The sequence below is a fragment of the Scomber scombrus genome, chromosome 13, assembly GCF_963691925.1.
Source record: "Scomber scombrus chromosome 13, fScoSco1.1, whole genome shotgun sequence".
Lineage (NCBI taxonomy): Eukaryota > Metazoa > Chordata > Actinopteri > Scombriformes > Scombridae > Scomber > Scomber scombrus.
Genome location: NC_084982.1, coordinates 16,860,464 through 16,876,547, shown reverse-complemented (window position 1 = coordinate 16,876,547; position 16,084 = coordinate 16,860,464). Strand labels below are relative to the sequence as shown.

At 42.2% G+C, this 16,084-nt stretch overlaps 1 protein-coding gene across 2 annotated transcripts in view; it reads right to left on the bottom strand.

Moving 5' to 3' along the window:
• The window catches only part of dip2a (disco-interacting protein 2 homolog A), an 88,211-nt gene that overhangs the window by 27,789 nt on the left and 44,338 nt on the right, over positions 1-16,084 (bottom strand). For both annotated transcript variants that reach the window (XM_062432289.1, XM_062432290.1), the window contains exons 2-4: positions 7,255-7,326; positions 2,726-2,845; positions 2,523-2,642 (exon numbers count right to left, since the gene is read on the bottom strand). In XM_062432289.1, the coding sequence (XP_062288273.1) occupies positions 2,523-2,642; positions 2,726-2,845; positions 7,255-7,326 (312 nt within the window). The remainder of the gene's footprint in view (positions 1-2,522; positions 2,643-2,725; positions 2,846-7,254; positions 7,327-16,084) is intronic.

Sequence of the window (16,084 nt, the reverse complement as noted above, 5' to 3'; positions counted from 1 at the left end):
AGAGATACATTTAGAAAACAAAGATTAAGACTCTGTGTGTAAGTGTGTGTGTAGTGTGTGATCAGCACATGCCTGGTGGATGTTCTCTGAACTAATAAGCCTTTCCTGTGAATAATCTGCCTATTAATCGCACGCAGTATGTACTTACAAGTAAACACCACCAATTGAAATCACCATTACCTTGCTCAAGCTTTCTCATGGCCTTGCAGAGACTGTCGGAGAGAGGCTGGAGGAGGTTTGATTATAACAAGCTCAAAGTTAATGTCTCTACCACCAGCGGACTCATGGGGGTTATCTTGCATTTATGATTCTGTTTGTTATTCCTCTGCCTCTCTCCGATATCTCTCTCTATCTCAGTAACCTTGACACACTTGCACAGAGGGAGAGGAAATAGAGGGCTCGAGAACAAATACCAAGTAGAAACAGAGAGGTGGAAAGAATGAGAAAGGAACCGAAAGAGAACAACGTATATATATTAGTCACAGATAAACAAGACTAGATAGTGAAGAGTGAGTCAGAGAAAGACAGACAGGGATTGAAGATTTGGAGGTAGGGACGGATAAACACCTAAGAAGAGTTGGTTGCTCTTGTGTATCAATGCAATATTGTGTTCAAGCACTCACTCACTTTTTCTATAGAAAATATATTCAATCTTACTGGCGGAAACCATGATCTTAATGGCTGGTATCTGACCGTGACAGCGATGATACTATGAAAACCTTCATATAGGAACATCCACTTACAATCTACCCTTCTTCCATTTAGTATAAATGGTACAATACTTTTATTGAATAAAAGGAGTCTACATGCATTGATTAACAGTTTTTTGACATATATTTGATCTATTAGTCCTAATGCTCTGTGTATACTGTGACAGTCGATCTGTGCAATGACTATGTTTATGTTGTTTGAATAAGGCTTCTTCTATCCAGTCAGGCTACAGTGGATTGAATGATAGGTTTGTAAATATAAAAATCTGGTTTCTCTCACATCACTGCTGGTTTTGAGACATTAAAGCACGATAGGAGATCAAGAAGGGGAAAGAGGAAAGTTAGTTCATGTGTGTTATTCATAGAGTACCTTTAAGGCCCCTGATAAACATTTGCTGATGTAATCTCAGGAATATTGCCAGTTACAAATCTCAGACAACACAACCGTGCCACTGTGTGCACACCATGAAGAAACAGCACAGCCACAGATTATCTCATTTGCACAGTACTGTATATAATTTCATGGATCTGTCATTCATACCTATACACCTTATCCCAGCAAATCACTTACAATAGAGTGACTAAAAAATTTAAAAATAAAAACCACAGAGACCCCCTCCTTCTCCTGTTCAAACCCCAGTGTCTGAGCTCTTAATCCGGTTACTCGCTTCACCAATGTGTCCTGCCTCTTTACCAAAGACACGAGGCTCTAAGGCCCCCCACCAATTAACTCTTAAACACCAGTGATAAAGCCACTGCAGTGTTTGACTGGTAAGTCTTCTGTCATCAAGTCTTTCGCAGCTATCTTACTGACTGAGGATGAAAGAGTTTCCTGGGGAAAGATTGTGAAACATTGAAAGTAAAAACAGGGACTTTTTGGGCCTTGAAATTCTTGAGAAAACAAAATTACACACACGGCACAAATACGAATGAACTGGCCCCACACAATACAAACTGTAGCAGGCAAAAGGTCAACGTTTTGAGACTATGTTAAATATCTGATTATTGTATCCATTATGCAACACACGTGGGAAGGACTGCCTGGGAACACCCCAGTGAGAACCGAAGCCTTATAGTCACAAAGAATAGACACATTCATCAAACTGCACATTTCTTTCCAGTAGCAAATGCTCGTCAACGTCATCTTGGATCACAGGACGCAACAGAGAGTCAGCGTCCTACACTTCAATGCTCATGGGAACTAGGGGTGTCACGATTCTCCAAATCCTAAAATCTGCAGCGAGCGAGCAAGAGCGCGCGCTAGAGAGAGTCTGCGCGCGCGTGTGTGTTTGTGTGACTATCAATGCAGCGCGTATTAGAGCAAAGCATCCTGATAGCTCTGTGTTGCTACTTATTAGACCAATCCTCCCCCCCACCGGACCGACAACCAGTTGGAGTCTGGTTGATGTGTCTCCTATATCAGCGGTTGCCATGGTGTGTTTTTACCAGCTGCAGGTTCAGGTTAGAGGAGGTAATATGTTGACTCACCACATTTCAACACGTGTGTTTTTTTCCCTCTTGACTCGTCTGCGGGACGTTACATTGGGGGCGTGGCTACATCTTCGATTCCTCCATTGATTTTGAAGGTCGAGATCGTGAGGTCATTTCGATCGATATTTGATTTACAATCGAGATCGTGACACCCCTAATGGGAACACATGTAAACATCCCAGTGTGAGAACAGGCCTAAGCTGTGTGTACACAGATATGTACAGATGCGCACAGTGTGTGTGTTTCAGAGCTTTTCTGTACGTCTGTGGACACAGGATAAGCTCTGGCCTGGATGAAGAGTGGGTTCACAGGAGGTCTCACCTGGTGGGGTGCATGCCTCAACAGAGGACTGAACTAGCACAGATCGTCTCTTGGAGGGCATGGGCATTTTCCTCTCTTTGTACTTTGCCAAAGCTGCTTGGACGGCTTCTGTGTGCAGATCTAAGGGAACACAAAAACACAGTTTAGCAACAGCATTAAAAGGGGCACCAGACATTTAAAACTCAATACAGACACATGATTACCAGATCTGAAGCGTTCATCCCTGGTGTTGGCAGCCCGAGACTTGTTGTGTTTGGAACCTGGGGGAACAGCTTGGGACGAGGCCTGGATCCTGTTGTCAATTTGTAAAGAAGGATCTACACCTGCAGAGACAGAAGACCAGAGCAACGAAAGACAGTCAGTTTGCCTTCCTTCAATGTTTTAAAGCAGAAATATTTGAAGTTTATTAAATCCTGTCAATACATGATGTACAGTCTTTGCAAAATGTGCCATGGACAAAGAGCAACGCTACTGAATATTGCCCGAACAGATCAAGTATCCGCAAGCTTAATGGTAATCCCTACTTAGGCTTCTTTCTTCTATTACAGTAGCTTTGAGTTGAGAAAGTATTCACTTTGATTAATCCAGACTCTCTCGCAGCATTCCAGCTGCCTTCCAGCTTTCCAAGGGGAAGCAAATGCAAATTACACAACTGTAACAGAAAGGAGGTGATTAAGCACCATGAATGTCAAAAAGACAACATCTTCTAACTAGAGCGTTCTAAAATGATCAAACTTTCAAAGTCGTCAGCCTCGCACTGCACACTCCGCATGACGTAGGCAGTGATTCATCCTTTTAGCTTATGCAGTTATCATTTAAGCTTCATTAAGAAAATCGTGGTTAGCATGAGAGGGGAAACCCAAGACTGCTGCCTGGAGGAAGGTTGCAGTTTGAGCTCCGTTAAGAGTCTTGCTACCACCGGCCTCACTTCCTCTTCTTATGCTCTCATACTGATGCATTTGAAGGATCTATGAGCTTTTATCTTGTGGCACAAACACTAAACCTGACCAAAAGGAATGAACGAAAGTTTGATCCAGATGAATCTCTTGACTCATTAATTATTGTCAGGAAATAGTCATTACTATATAATTATCTGCACATTGAAGCTCTGCTGTATATGCACACATAAATGATTTAATATGAACAAACTAAATAACTAGTATTTCTGTTTCTAGTAATGAAAGGCCTTAGCAGTTATTTTAGGCAGAGTTGAAGGACAACATCACAAACACAATTGAACAGGAAGCTGTCAAAGCAACAGCATCTGTGCTATAACTCAACACATCCAACAGATGTATTTTTCTGACAGTCAGAAAAAGAGGAGAATAAACTTGAAAAGGATGCCTCTGTAGTTCTGTAGCTCAGTTTTGATAGACTATACAAACTAGTGCCGCCTTCCCACTGCCTCCTGCTCTGCCTCCTTTCAGTCTGTAGCTGAAGAATTGTCGTATATTCTGTTTATTATTATTATATGTGCGGTATGCAGCAACAAAGACGACCCCTGTGATTTCTCACCTGAGAACACAGGCGATTGTGTTCAACAGAGTGCACACTGTGGTACCAGTAACACGACTTAAAAAGACCTTCACTCCTGAGCACTAGTATCATTAAGATGCTTTTTGATATTGTTTTTTTATTGTTAGATGAAAGAGTGATTTGGCATAATAATAATGTTTGGCATTAGCAGTGACATTAAAACATATTTACTCCGATGGCTGAATGTGAGGGACTTATTATTAACACTGCAACAGTCCAGTAACATGTAAATGTAGCACTCAAACTGCTCTCCTATAATTAGCCCTGTGATTGACATAATTATGGATAAAGAAACTGATAAATGGAACAATTACAAGGGTATTATTGCATCATGTATCAACAAAGTGTGAAAATTACACTAAATTATAGCTGATTAAGCAGCCGAATATGAACAGAGACTTAATCAAACTAACATTAACTTGAGTTAAAGTTAAAAAAAATGTGACTGGAGGTCATATTGTGGCATGTTGGAAGGTCTACAAATCACAAATGGGTGCAAAAAAATTAATACCGCAGCTAAAATAACATTTATGACCAGACTGAGGACAAGTTTAAGGTTGTTCTGATGTTGCAATCTCTGCTGACCTGTGACCCAATGAACCCCGCAGAGTGTCTGCCCTTGATAGAAAAACATTAGAAAAACAGCCTTTTTCGACAACACCGCATTCAGCCAACTAGATCCAACACCAAGCTGGCCGGCCAGTCAGCCGGCGAGCCAGCCATCAGCCTGCCCAGCTTTTCAGCGGCAGCTTAGTGGGGATCAGTAAGCTCCATGCTGTCAGCAACTCTCAGACAGCAGCAGCACACACACTGCAATGCTGAGCAATATTCACACGAGCTACAACTAAATCTACAAAATAACACAAGTTTCAAATATTACACAAGGTCCCAAACAGTTTGAGGACATTTCAGGACACTAGAGGCATGGGTCACACATCACATCCTCTGAGCACGGATAGACACATCAATGCGGGTCTCTTTTTATCATGCCGGGAGCCCAGTCAGTCACATAACGGCCTTTCCCCAGCGCCCAGAGGAAACAGGTCTATAGAACAAGCCAGGAAATCAGACCCTGTTGCTGGGCAGAAGACACTTCCCAGACACACGGGACTGAGCCAATCAGAGGCGTGCTAGGCAACAGCAGATGTTTTGATTGGCTCACAGCAAACTCAGATGAATTTTTAGCACCTGTCTGATGCAAAAACTTAATGGTGTGGCGGCTGATGACACACGTCTCACTACCAGGAGAGCAAATAAGCTTGGCTAATGTGTCAAGACTAGTGTGTCAAGAGCACAGCCGTATGTTAGAGCCACACGCAAATGATTTTGCTTTGAATTAAATAACGAGATGAAGATGAATGAGTAGCAAATTCAGTTTGAAAGAGACTGCATTCATAAAGAGCAAATGAAAGACTACAAGTAAAAAAAAGAACAATCACTTCAGATAAAACAGATATACAAATATATACAAATAGCTGTATTCTCACTGATGAGGTACACAAATCTGATGCTGATAAACATACATTTATTTACATGCCATCAATCCTGTGTTAAGTGTCCCGTCTCACAGCAAGTCTACACCAAAAGCTGTCATTTACTCCCAAAGCTCACAGTAAGCCTCAAACGCCAACTTATAAACATATGAAATTAATCTGCTCTCTAACAATCTGGATTTCTACACCTACTTTATTGCAGTTGGCACATGTACTACGACAACAGTGAAATATAAGGCGGTGAAACAGCTTATGAAATTTTGTATGGAGCTCAGCTCTGAAGCCTGCAGTCTATTGGTCTCCTATTTCAACCCTGCAGCTGTTAAACCATAACCCAGTGATTCATCCTGCTGGATGGATGTATCACTGAATCCCAACACATCCATTCATCCTACTAGAAGCATGTGCTCCATCTGAAGAATCCCACCCAGCCCAAAGCCCATTCATTTCTGCTCTCTACACCTTTTTCTAGACCCATCACTTCCACCCTGTAAGTGTTAGGATGCAGTCTGAATGGATTTAACAACATATCACAAAAATAAAACACATTATTCCATGATAACAAGGAGGGAGAGAAAGAATGTGCAAGGATGGAGGAGATGATCCGCCCAAGCTAAATAACAGGCCTGCTAACTCCAGTGGAAATCCTTGAGCAAGCGGCCCACAACAGACTGGTTTCCACTGAGACTTGGTGTTCTGAGAGCAGGCCAAACCAAAGACTGTTATGGACCCCGGAGAGAGAGGACAGAGAAGCATGAAGCGTACAGACAGCGACTGCTCTCTGGGATTCACCACAAACCACCTCGACCCAAGTCGGCTGGGACTGAGTGGACGACTGGGGCTAAAAATACACTGAATAGATACAGATATGCATGTCGCTCCTTTCACAGACACAGACAGATTATCCAAAATGCCACTGACACAGCTGATACAGCTGGGGAACATCACACCTCCCTTTTTTCAAAGTTAATACCTTTCTTCTCAAACGCCCGACCGCCTGACACAGGATGAGAGGCACAAACAAGCACGAAGTAGCAATTAAAAAAAACAATACAATCAGTATTCTGTACGACAAGGAGAGCTTAGAATTTGCACTATGAGAGCAGCACAAACATACTCGACAAAATAATCCGATAGAGAATCTGTGGGTGACTTTGAGATCTAAACCTTGACCATTCAGTCCTTGTGTTTATAATCTCCATCAGGTTTTCTTCCCTTTGGTTAGTATGATATATGGCCGATACAGGGCTACAACATTAATAACAGGTGACCACAGGTAAAGTCATGATTCAAGGAGTCAAGGACACACCAGCACTGAATTTTCTCTCAAGTATAGTTTTGTCAAAAATCTCTGTAGTATCCTTCATGACAATTTAATGTCCATGTTCATCTTTTTAACTGCATTTCAACTCCAGATAACTTTCTGAACCTGAGTCGTTTTGTTACATTTTGGCATTTTACTTCAAATTCCTTTGTCAGATTTGTGAGCTGCGATGGGACTTGTTTTAATGACAAAAAGGAAATGTGTTATATGTGAATAGATCTTCTACTGTAATCACATTTAATGACATTTTAAGAATTTTTTTTCTTCTTCTGTTTGCTTCCTGCAAGGACACTATGCTAACTGCTATGCTAACATTCAGCTCTTGCCAAGTTAAAACAAGGTCTGAGCAGTAAATATTCTGCAGGCCCGTGTGCCTTACCTTGTATCTGTGGGATGTACGGTGCCAACAGCTTGCCTCTTTTCTTCTCATAGCCCTTCTGAGTGATGTCCCCTGTACAGAGACAGAGACAGAGAAATACAGAGGAACAGACAGACAGAGAGGAGAGAGAGAGGAGGAGGGGAGCAGAGGGATGAGTCATTAGATTAGCTGTGCACTGGTGTTGTGCGTGCGTGTGTGTGTGTGTGTGTGTGTGTGTGTGTGTGTGTGTGTGTGTGTGTGTGTGTGTGTGCCTCAGGATCACACTGCCAGGCTGGTTACACTGGCACCACGGGGCCCAGAAAGGGTTGGGGGTAGCAGATGACCCACACCTCACCCACTGGATGTCTCTCTTAATACACATACATACATATGAGAGGAGGGGGGAAACTGCAACTGTTCACCTACACCAACATAAAAAAGCACACTTGATCAATTTGTAAGTGTGGAGAATTTCCACTGAATACTTGGATGATAACATCGGCTGAGCGAGGGGCATTTAAAAGATCATTTGTCTGGTGCGTCTGGAACATTTTTCCTCCCAGCGTTTTTTTTTTAGTTTTTTTTTTAAACCAAAAAATAAGAAACTGCTGATGTCAGCAAAAACTGAGTCGGCCTCAGTTGTCTCCACACACACACATAATTAAAAGGCGACTGTTAAATAAGGTCTTGCTGCTTTTAATTTAATAGCCTTGTTTGAAAGGAGTATCACAGCACAGGCTTGGAGTCTAACTAAAGAAAGAGGGGGAGGGGAGAGAGAGAGAGAGAGAGAGAGAGAGAGGAAAGAGAGAGAGAGAGAGAGAGAGAGAGAGAGAGAGAGAGAGAGAGAGAGAGAGAAGAGAAGAGAGAGAGATGAGAGAGAGAGAGAGAGAGACGATGAGAGAGAGACAGAGAGAGAGAGAGAGAGAGAAAGAAGAGAGAGAGACGAGAGAGAGAGAGACGAGAGGAGAGAGAGAGAGAGAGAGAGAGAGAGAGAGAGAGAGAGAGAGAGAGAGAGACGAGAGAGAGAGAGAGAGACTGAAGCTATAGAGCTAAGTACTAGTATAGCTCTGAAGATGCAAGCCAAGACTTAAACTCTGCTCATTGTCACCACAAATGTGAAGGTGAAGACTAGACTGAGGGAGATTACTGTATGTAAGGTGCTCACATAGTGATGAAAACTGACAAAGGCAAGTAGCCCTAATAAAGCTAAAACATGACCTCGAGCACTTCCTTTGTATTGGTTGCTATATTTTTTTATTTTTACTATTTAAAGACAATAAGGTCACAATGTTAGGTCCACATCATAAAAAATATGACAATATAACAAGTCTAAAAGCCTACAGCCATGCTAAAGGCTCTGGAGGTTGTATTTGAGGTAAATGCTCACAATGGCAATGCTTGCATGTGGATGTTTTAGCTGGTATAATGTTGATTGTGTTCACTGTGTTGGTTTAGCTTGTTAGCATGCAAACATTTGCAAATTCCCACTCAACACAAAGTACAGCTGAGGCTGTCGGGAAGGTTATTAACTCTGCAGGCATTTGGTTACAAATCAAAGTACTGGACTAGAATAATGAGATATTTCAACAAAGAACTAAAAAGTCAACCTGATGTGGTACTGTAGAAACAAAGATCACCAGAGCTGTTAGAAAGCATCCTCTGGAGACACTGAATATCTGATGTAAATTTCATGGCAATCGATCTAAGAATCGTCCAGATATTTCACTACGAACCTTAAATGTCAACCTCAAAGTGGAGCTAGAAACAAAGTCAGAGGTTTACTAACATGGCTTAAAAAACAGCAAAATGTGTTTTGAATCCTAATTTAAATGCATGCTACGCGTGTCATCGTCACATGTGACACAAGTAGTTTTTATAAACATCACAATTTGCATTTCTGGTGTTCATCCCCCTTATAGCTGCTGTGTATCATTTAGAAGAACCCAGAAATACTTCACAAACCAGCAAAACATAATAGCTTTGCAGTGGGACGTAGGAGCGTATCATAACTGATCTCTTCACTAAATGACATTGTCACTAAAATGCCAAAAATGAAGCTCATCCACATCCAAATCCACATGCGACTTGTTGAAAAGACGGAGAAGTAGGTCACTGAGCGTTTTGGCTGCTTGTGGTTGTAAGATGTCACTGTGTTTCTGAATATCAGACATTGTTGTGGGACAGGCTGATGGGGTTGAAGCTCGATCTTTTGCAGACAAAAGACATATTGATTCACTTGGAGAGGGCTGACTGACAGCACCTCTAATACAAACCATGAGAATGTACACATAACACCGTATGTCCTCTTTAACAAGCTCTATCCCCCCTCTTACACTCATAATAAAAGGTAAACAAAGCTGTGGAAGAAGTGGTGCCTTTTGGAAAATATGCAAGTCAAAGAGCCACTTGACATGACAAATTCATTGTTTTGACAGGAAGGAAGAAACGGTGTCGAACGTCAACATGAGATCTCAATGATCAGACTTTCCACTGGATGTCAACACTCAATGTCTATAAACAGGGATCACTCTGTACCTTTTATTTTAATCTCCACGGGCTCTCAGCGGGGGTCATTAGGGTCGAGGTCAAGTGAAAAAGCAATAAGTTCAACGGAGCTGTCTGAAGAGAACAAATTGATCAAATTCCTTCCCTTGTGATTACATTTCTTTATCCTACCTTTGGGAATACTCTGCTTGCCTTTAAGTGTTGAACCTTCATTAATTCACAAAAGTTAAACAGGTTAACTCTTACATACCTTTTAACATGTAAAAACACCCAATGCACATTTCTGCCAGGTGGACTTTTCCCTAAATGTAAACCCAGAATACACAAATGGAATTTTCTTTTTGTGCATCTGATACACAATTTTTATGAAAATGTACAAATTTGACCTGTGCTTATTATATTATAAAATTCAACAATAAGACATGTTTTTGCATTCTTCATATTCTATAAAATGTTCTCCTGGAACATAAAATAGTGACTTTTTCCACAAATAAATAGAATAGACTTTGTTAAATGAAATTTACATTTATTATTGACTGATGGGGAATTTATGAATGTCAATTGGGGTGGAGACTAATCAATCAGATGATGAAGAGTATGTAAGGGTTAAAAACTGATTATGTACTTTTCCTAAATTTTTACACACAAAAAAATCATGTAATTATCTGCTCTTTCAGTGCTCCTGAACACAACAGTGTAGCAGTGTGAAGGCAGGTGTTGTTGGTCACACTGCTTGCCGCGCTGCCTGCTGGTCCTGAGTCACCAGTAAACAGTTGAATGCCTGCACTGTTAAAGGTCCAGGAGAGCTGGAGGCTAGCAACAATACAGTGCTGTCCACAGGCCAGGCCGGCTGACCTGACACTGACTCTTTCTGGTGATAAGTGTCTCTGTTTGTGTGTGTGCGTGTGTGTGTGTGTGTGTGTGTGTGTGTGTGTGTGTGTGTGTGTGCGTGCGTGTGTGTGTACACATCAGTAAATGTCTGCGTGCATGCCAGCGTGTCTGAGTGTGTGCACCACAGCAGCCAACCAGCCTGACAACCACACAATGGAGCGCTATTCTCTGCGGCGGCTCCAAATTCTGGCTAGTGCCTCAGCAGCCAAGCAGCCCCAAGCACACACTGATCCATCAAGTTATGTCTCAGTGAAGCTAATCTTTTGATCTGAGAACAAACAGCTTAGTCATTAAATATGGAGGAATGGACTAAACCATTCAGCGGTAAACAATGACCCTTACCCAGAATCTCTAAGCAAAACAAAAAAGTCGGAGGCACCAAAGCATTACAAGTTTTCCTCCTCTTCACTACAATATATGTGAACATATATGTTCACATACATGTGCGAGCATTTGTCTGCATTTTTATGTGTTCAAAGAAACACCCTGCACATCCGATCCCTGTTTGAGCTCTGAGTGCCTCAATAAGAGAAAAATGGAAGGATTCAAAGGTCAATATGTGGCCTGCTGCTTGGGGAATAAGGGTGGAGGGGAGGGGAGGGGCGGGGGGGATGAAGAAAAAAACAAGAAATGGAGAGGTAACTGGAGTGAGGCTTAGCACCTATGCCAAATTATACACTCACAAGGGACAAGTGTAGTTTACAGTACGTCTGAAGCAGAGAGGGAAAACCTTTATTTGACCTGCCTCAACCCCCACCCCCTGCATTGACTACAGGCTTGCAATATAATTGAGCTGTAAAAAAAGGTAAATCTCCAAACAAACACATGGGAGGAGAGGTTGTGAAGAAGACAGAGCAAATAAAAACTGAGAGCCAAGGTGTCAAAGTGGGAGATGAACAGAAGCACGAGAGAGGGAGCTAGAGAGAGAGAGGGAGAGAGAGAGAGAGAGAGAGAGAGAGAGAGAGAGAGAGAGAGAGAGAGAGAGAGAGAGAGAGAGAGAGAGAGAGAGAGAGAGAGAGAGAGAGAGAGAGAGCGCATTTCTCATGTCGTGACGGTTTGAGACTCATCATCAGGGGCTCAGCTGGAAGAAGTTTTTTCCTTTTATTCAGCCCACATCCACCTTTACTGAGGCTATAGCTCCTTTGTTCCCTTCATCCCTCCACTCTAACCTCTTCACCTTCATCTCAACCATCCGAGGGCTCACTCTCCACACATACTGAGCATTTCAGTCATCTTTTTTTTTTTTTAAATCACCTGCAGCACTTCTTGACAGGGGGGACAAAAAAAAAAAAAAACAAGGAAGAGAGGGAGAGGGATAACACATCCACATGTTTTAAGGGGTGTAAATGCTAGACTTGTGATACTAGTTTTCATTCCTCTGAAGTAACAAAATGCTATTTCCCAGAGAGCGGGGTCATTTTTGTTCTGGCACATCATCCAAGGTTGTTACTGTAAACATTCCTCTCACCCGGCCCTGAATCCAATTTTCGAAAGAGGGATGGTCAATCTTGTGACACTCTAAACAGTGACAGCAAGATGGTGGCTGTCCTTGGCTTTGTCTTATTGACTATAATTGATTGACAGCTATTGAGCATAATTGACTGATTGCTATTGAGTAGAGCCGAAGATTACCTATCTTCCCAGACGGAGTTTTTAAATCAGGAGGACAATACTGAAACTCAGCACATTCCTCTACAGGCCAGCGCTAACACATCACATATAGATAATGAAGCTTCAAATGCTCACCTAAACGGGTAGCAGACACGGGTAGCTTTTATGCAGAAGAGATGTTAACTCTTGTTGTCAAGTATCTCCCTGGCCCCACACACACACACACACACACACACACACACACACACACACACACACACACACACACACACACACACACACACACACACACACACACACACACACACACACACACACACACACACACACACACACACACACACACACACACACACACACACACACACACACACACAGCAGAAGAGACAGTAGCAGCAAGGGCATGACAACAGCAATAGTCTCAATGTCTAAAGCCCTGCATCTGTGTTTTTCCTCTCCTGCTGGCTGCCTATGAAAACACTGAACCCAAGCAGAGTGTGTGTTCGTTTGTGTGTGTGTGTAGCAGTGTGTTTGAATATGTGTGTATGCAGAGCAGTGAAAGCAGATTGCCTTCCTGGCTTAAGTCTATCACAATAATCAACACTAGCTCTGGGTGATAATTTAACATCATAATGTTTAGTCTCTTTACATCTTCAAACTCGCATACTGAAAAATCGTGGATCACAGCTGTCATGTTTTAATCAATCACAAGTAAAATTTTACCAAAATCTGTCATGGTGTGGGCCGAACAATTAGTTTACCACTGATTAGTCGATCAACATAAAATTAAGAGTCAACAGCTTTGGTAATTTAATAATTTAAGAATAAATGCTTGAATATGTTTGAGTCTTTGAGTGTTGGTCATTCAAGTTATTTGAAGTCATCCTGAGCTGTATTTAATTGTAAATGGTATTTAACTCAATTTTCTGACATTTTTTAGCCTCAAGGATTATCTGAAAAATCAAAAGATAAATGTATATGTTATAACAAATATTAGTTATTAGACATTAACAATGAGATGTGCATGTATAAAATTGGATAACAGTTAACAATCTTTCACCCTGAAATAAAACCAGCCATGTCTGTGACATATCCAACCTCTCCTGACAGTGACAGACACCAAAGAAGTAGCCCCACCCACCCTTAATGTCAGTTCCTCAGCCAGGCTGACCCACGAGGTGCCAACACGGCCGCCAAGCCAGCAACCAAGCAGTCTGCTCTTCAGCCACAGAAAAGCACAGCTTAATATTTAAACAGGGCGGCATTTTGCTCTCTAGACTTGTGTGTGTTGATTCCAACAAAAGCAGATGTGTCCAGCTGCCATTTAGCATTTAGCTGTGCAGCATATAAATGTTGGTTTAACACATTTGGATTAAGTAGTGTAATTTCACCGGTGCATACTTTCAGTGGATAGTTTATTTGAGGTGCATCAGTGACCCATTATAGGAGTGCATGGTCGGCTCTCTGCATTATTCCTCTCATTCTCAAAGTGCAGTTGAAATGCGATACACATGCACTACTCACAACTTCACTTAAATTATGTCTAACAGATGCAGAAAACAAACCTTTTACTGTTGAGAAAAATGAGCAGGGATAAAAAAAAAAAAGAAAAAAGTAAAGACGCAAAGAAAGAGAGAGAGACGGAGAAAGAGCAGCTGCACACCACGGACTCAACCACATGTCTAGCTTATTATGCTGTCTACATGACAAAAAAACACTGACCAAGCAATATAATAAAAAGTAAATTAACAGTACAGTGTGCAATGACCAGACCAGACCTCTATCCAATTGTTTTAACAGACACAGACAGAATCACTCACATGCAGGAGCCAGAGGAGCAAGCAGAGCAGCGATGATGCGTCTCCAGCACACACAGAGAGAGAGGAGAGGGAGGGAGAAGGGGGGAAGCTCGGATGGATGGATGGATGGATGGAGAGAGGAGCAGTAGAAGAAGAGGCCAGCGGCAGAATAACAGGCAGGTCAGGTCAGCAGAGGCTAACAAGCTAACAGGCTATCAGGCAAACTCTAAAGAAGTCCTGCTGTCATAAGTCAGGCCCTTCAGCATCCTTTGTTTCCTCTCATGGTGAGAGCGAGAGAGAGTGAACGAACCCCTATCTCCCTCATTCTCCCTTCCCATCGCTCCCCTCCCTCTCTCAAACGCTGCGCACCCGACTTCCCCCTCTTCAATCGACTGCCCCCGCCACCCCCTCCCTCACTCTCTCTCTCTCTCTCTCTCTCTCTCTTTCCATCCCTCTATCCCTCCCTCTCTCTCTCTCCTCCCAGCTAAGGTCTCCACACAAAGCCAAGCTAGGCTCTAGGATTAGGGTGTCAAAGCAGACCCCTGCCCCCCACCTTCCCACGTACCAATCTCACACACAAACACACACACTGTAGGAGAACTATGAAGAGCCTTCGGTAGCCTGTTATGACACGTTTATGCAGGTCAAGTTACAGGATATGCAAGTCTTCTTTCACTGTCAAGAGGAAGTTTTTACAGTGTCCTGCCAGATCAAACCTGCCTGAAAACAAACCTAGATGAGATAAACCTTGCTTATCTCATCATGAGATCTCTAGTTTCTACACACTGAGATGAACGATGTGTCACCTTGAACCAGTGGGTCAGTCATGTTGGTTATATATGGTTTATATGTTGGTTTAATCCTGTATAAGATCACAAGCTATTCACATGTTAAACAGCATGTGACCGGAGCAACAAATGACACCCCTGAAAATGTAATAAGTGCTACATGTAAACCTTGTAATTCGAGCTAAGAAGATTAATTGATTAACTGATTGATCAATCGACAGGAAATTAATCGACAACTATTTTGTTCATTTAAGAATTGCAAATATAAGGATTTGATGGTTTTCTTTGTCATATATGATAGTATATTTTATGAGATTTGGATTATTGGCTGTAGTCTATATCTACTATATCTGAATATGTGATTTGCAAATTGTCCCTTTTTTAAAAACTTTTTTTCCTTTTTATAATCACTTAATGTATGTATTTAAACAGTCGGAAACATTTTCCTCAAACGTGGCAGCTTAGTCAGAGAGTAGACGTCATTTGTCCTGGACTTGTTTCCATCGTGATTTAATTACAAGCCAAATTACTTCAGGTCACATAGTGAATGTAGCCCAGATGAACACAGCAGTACAGTACTGTACTGTGCTGTACTGTTCAATCCAGCCAAGCGATGTCTTGTAACCTCAAGGCTATAACTAACATGTTATTGCAGATTTATTCCTTTGTACAGCTGGAGTCATACTGAATGATGTGAATACACAGTGTAGGATCATTTATGTGACACATATCCTAATGGAAGGTTTGAGACAGTCAGGGACGGGAGGAAAAAGGGTAAGTGTTGCAGAAAAGAGGGGTTGATTGAAGATGACAAGGAGCTTGACACTAAGGGCCAGCTGGAGAAACGGAGGGGGGCGGGGCCAACGGGAGGAGGCTTTAGGAAGAATTTAGAGACAGAAGGGGGTGGGAGAGGAGAGCAAAGAGAATAGGAAAAAAAGGGAAGGAGTAAAGGAGGATATGATTAAAAGGTAATGACTTCCTCTTCCTTTCACTAGACACACAGACACATGCTAACACACACACAGACACCCACACGGATATCCCTGAGCCTAAAGCACCGGGGCGTCTCTCAGTCTCCATCCATCAACGGTTCAATCACACTGTCGCATCGCTTTTAATTAAGTAGTGCCAACGAATTAGGAGACTGAACGAACCCTCCATTACCACTTTGCTAATACATAACCCCCTCATCACATATGCACACTCACACACACACGCACACATATACAGCCCAAAAAATCCCTCTCCATCCCCCAG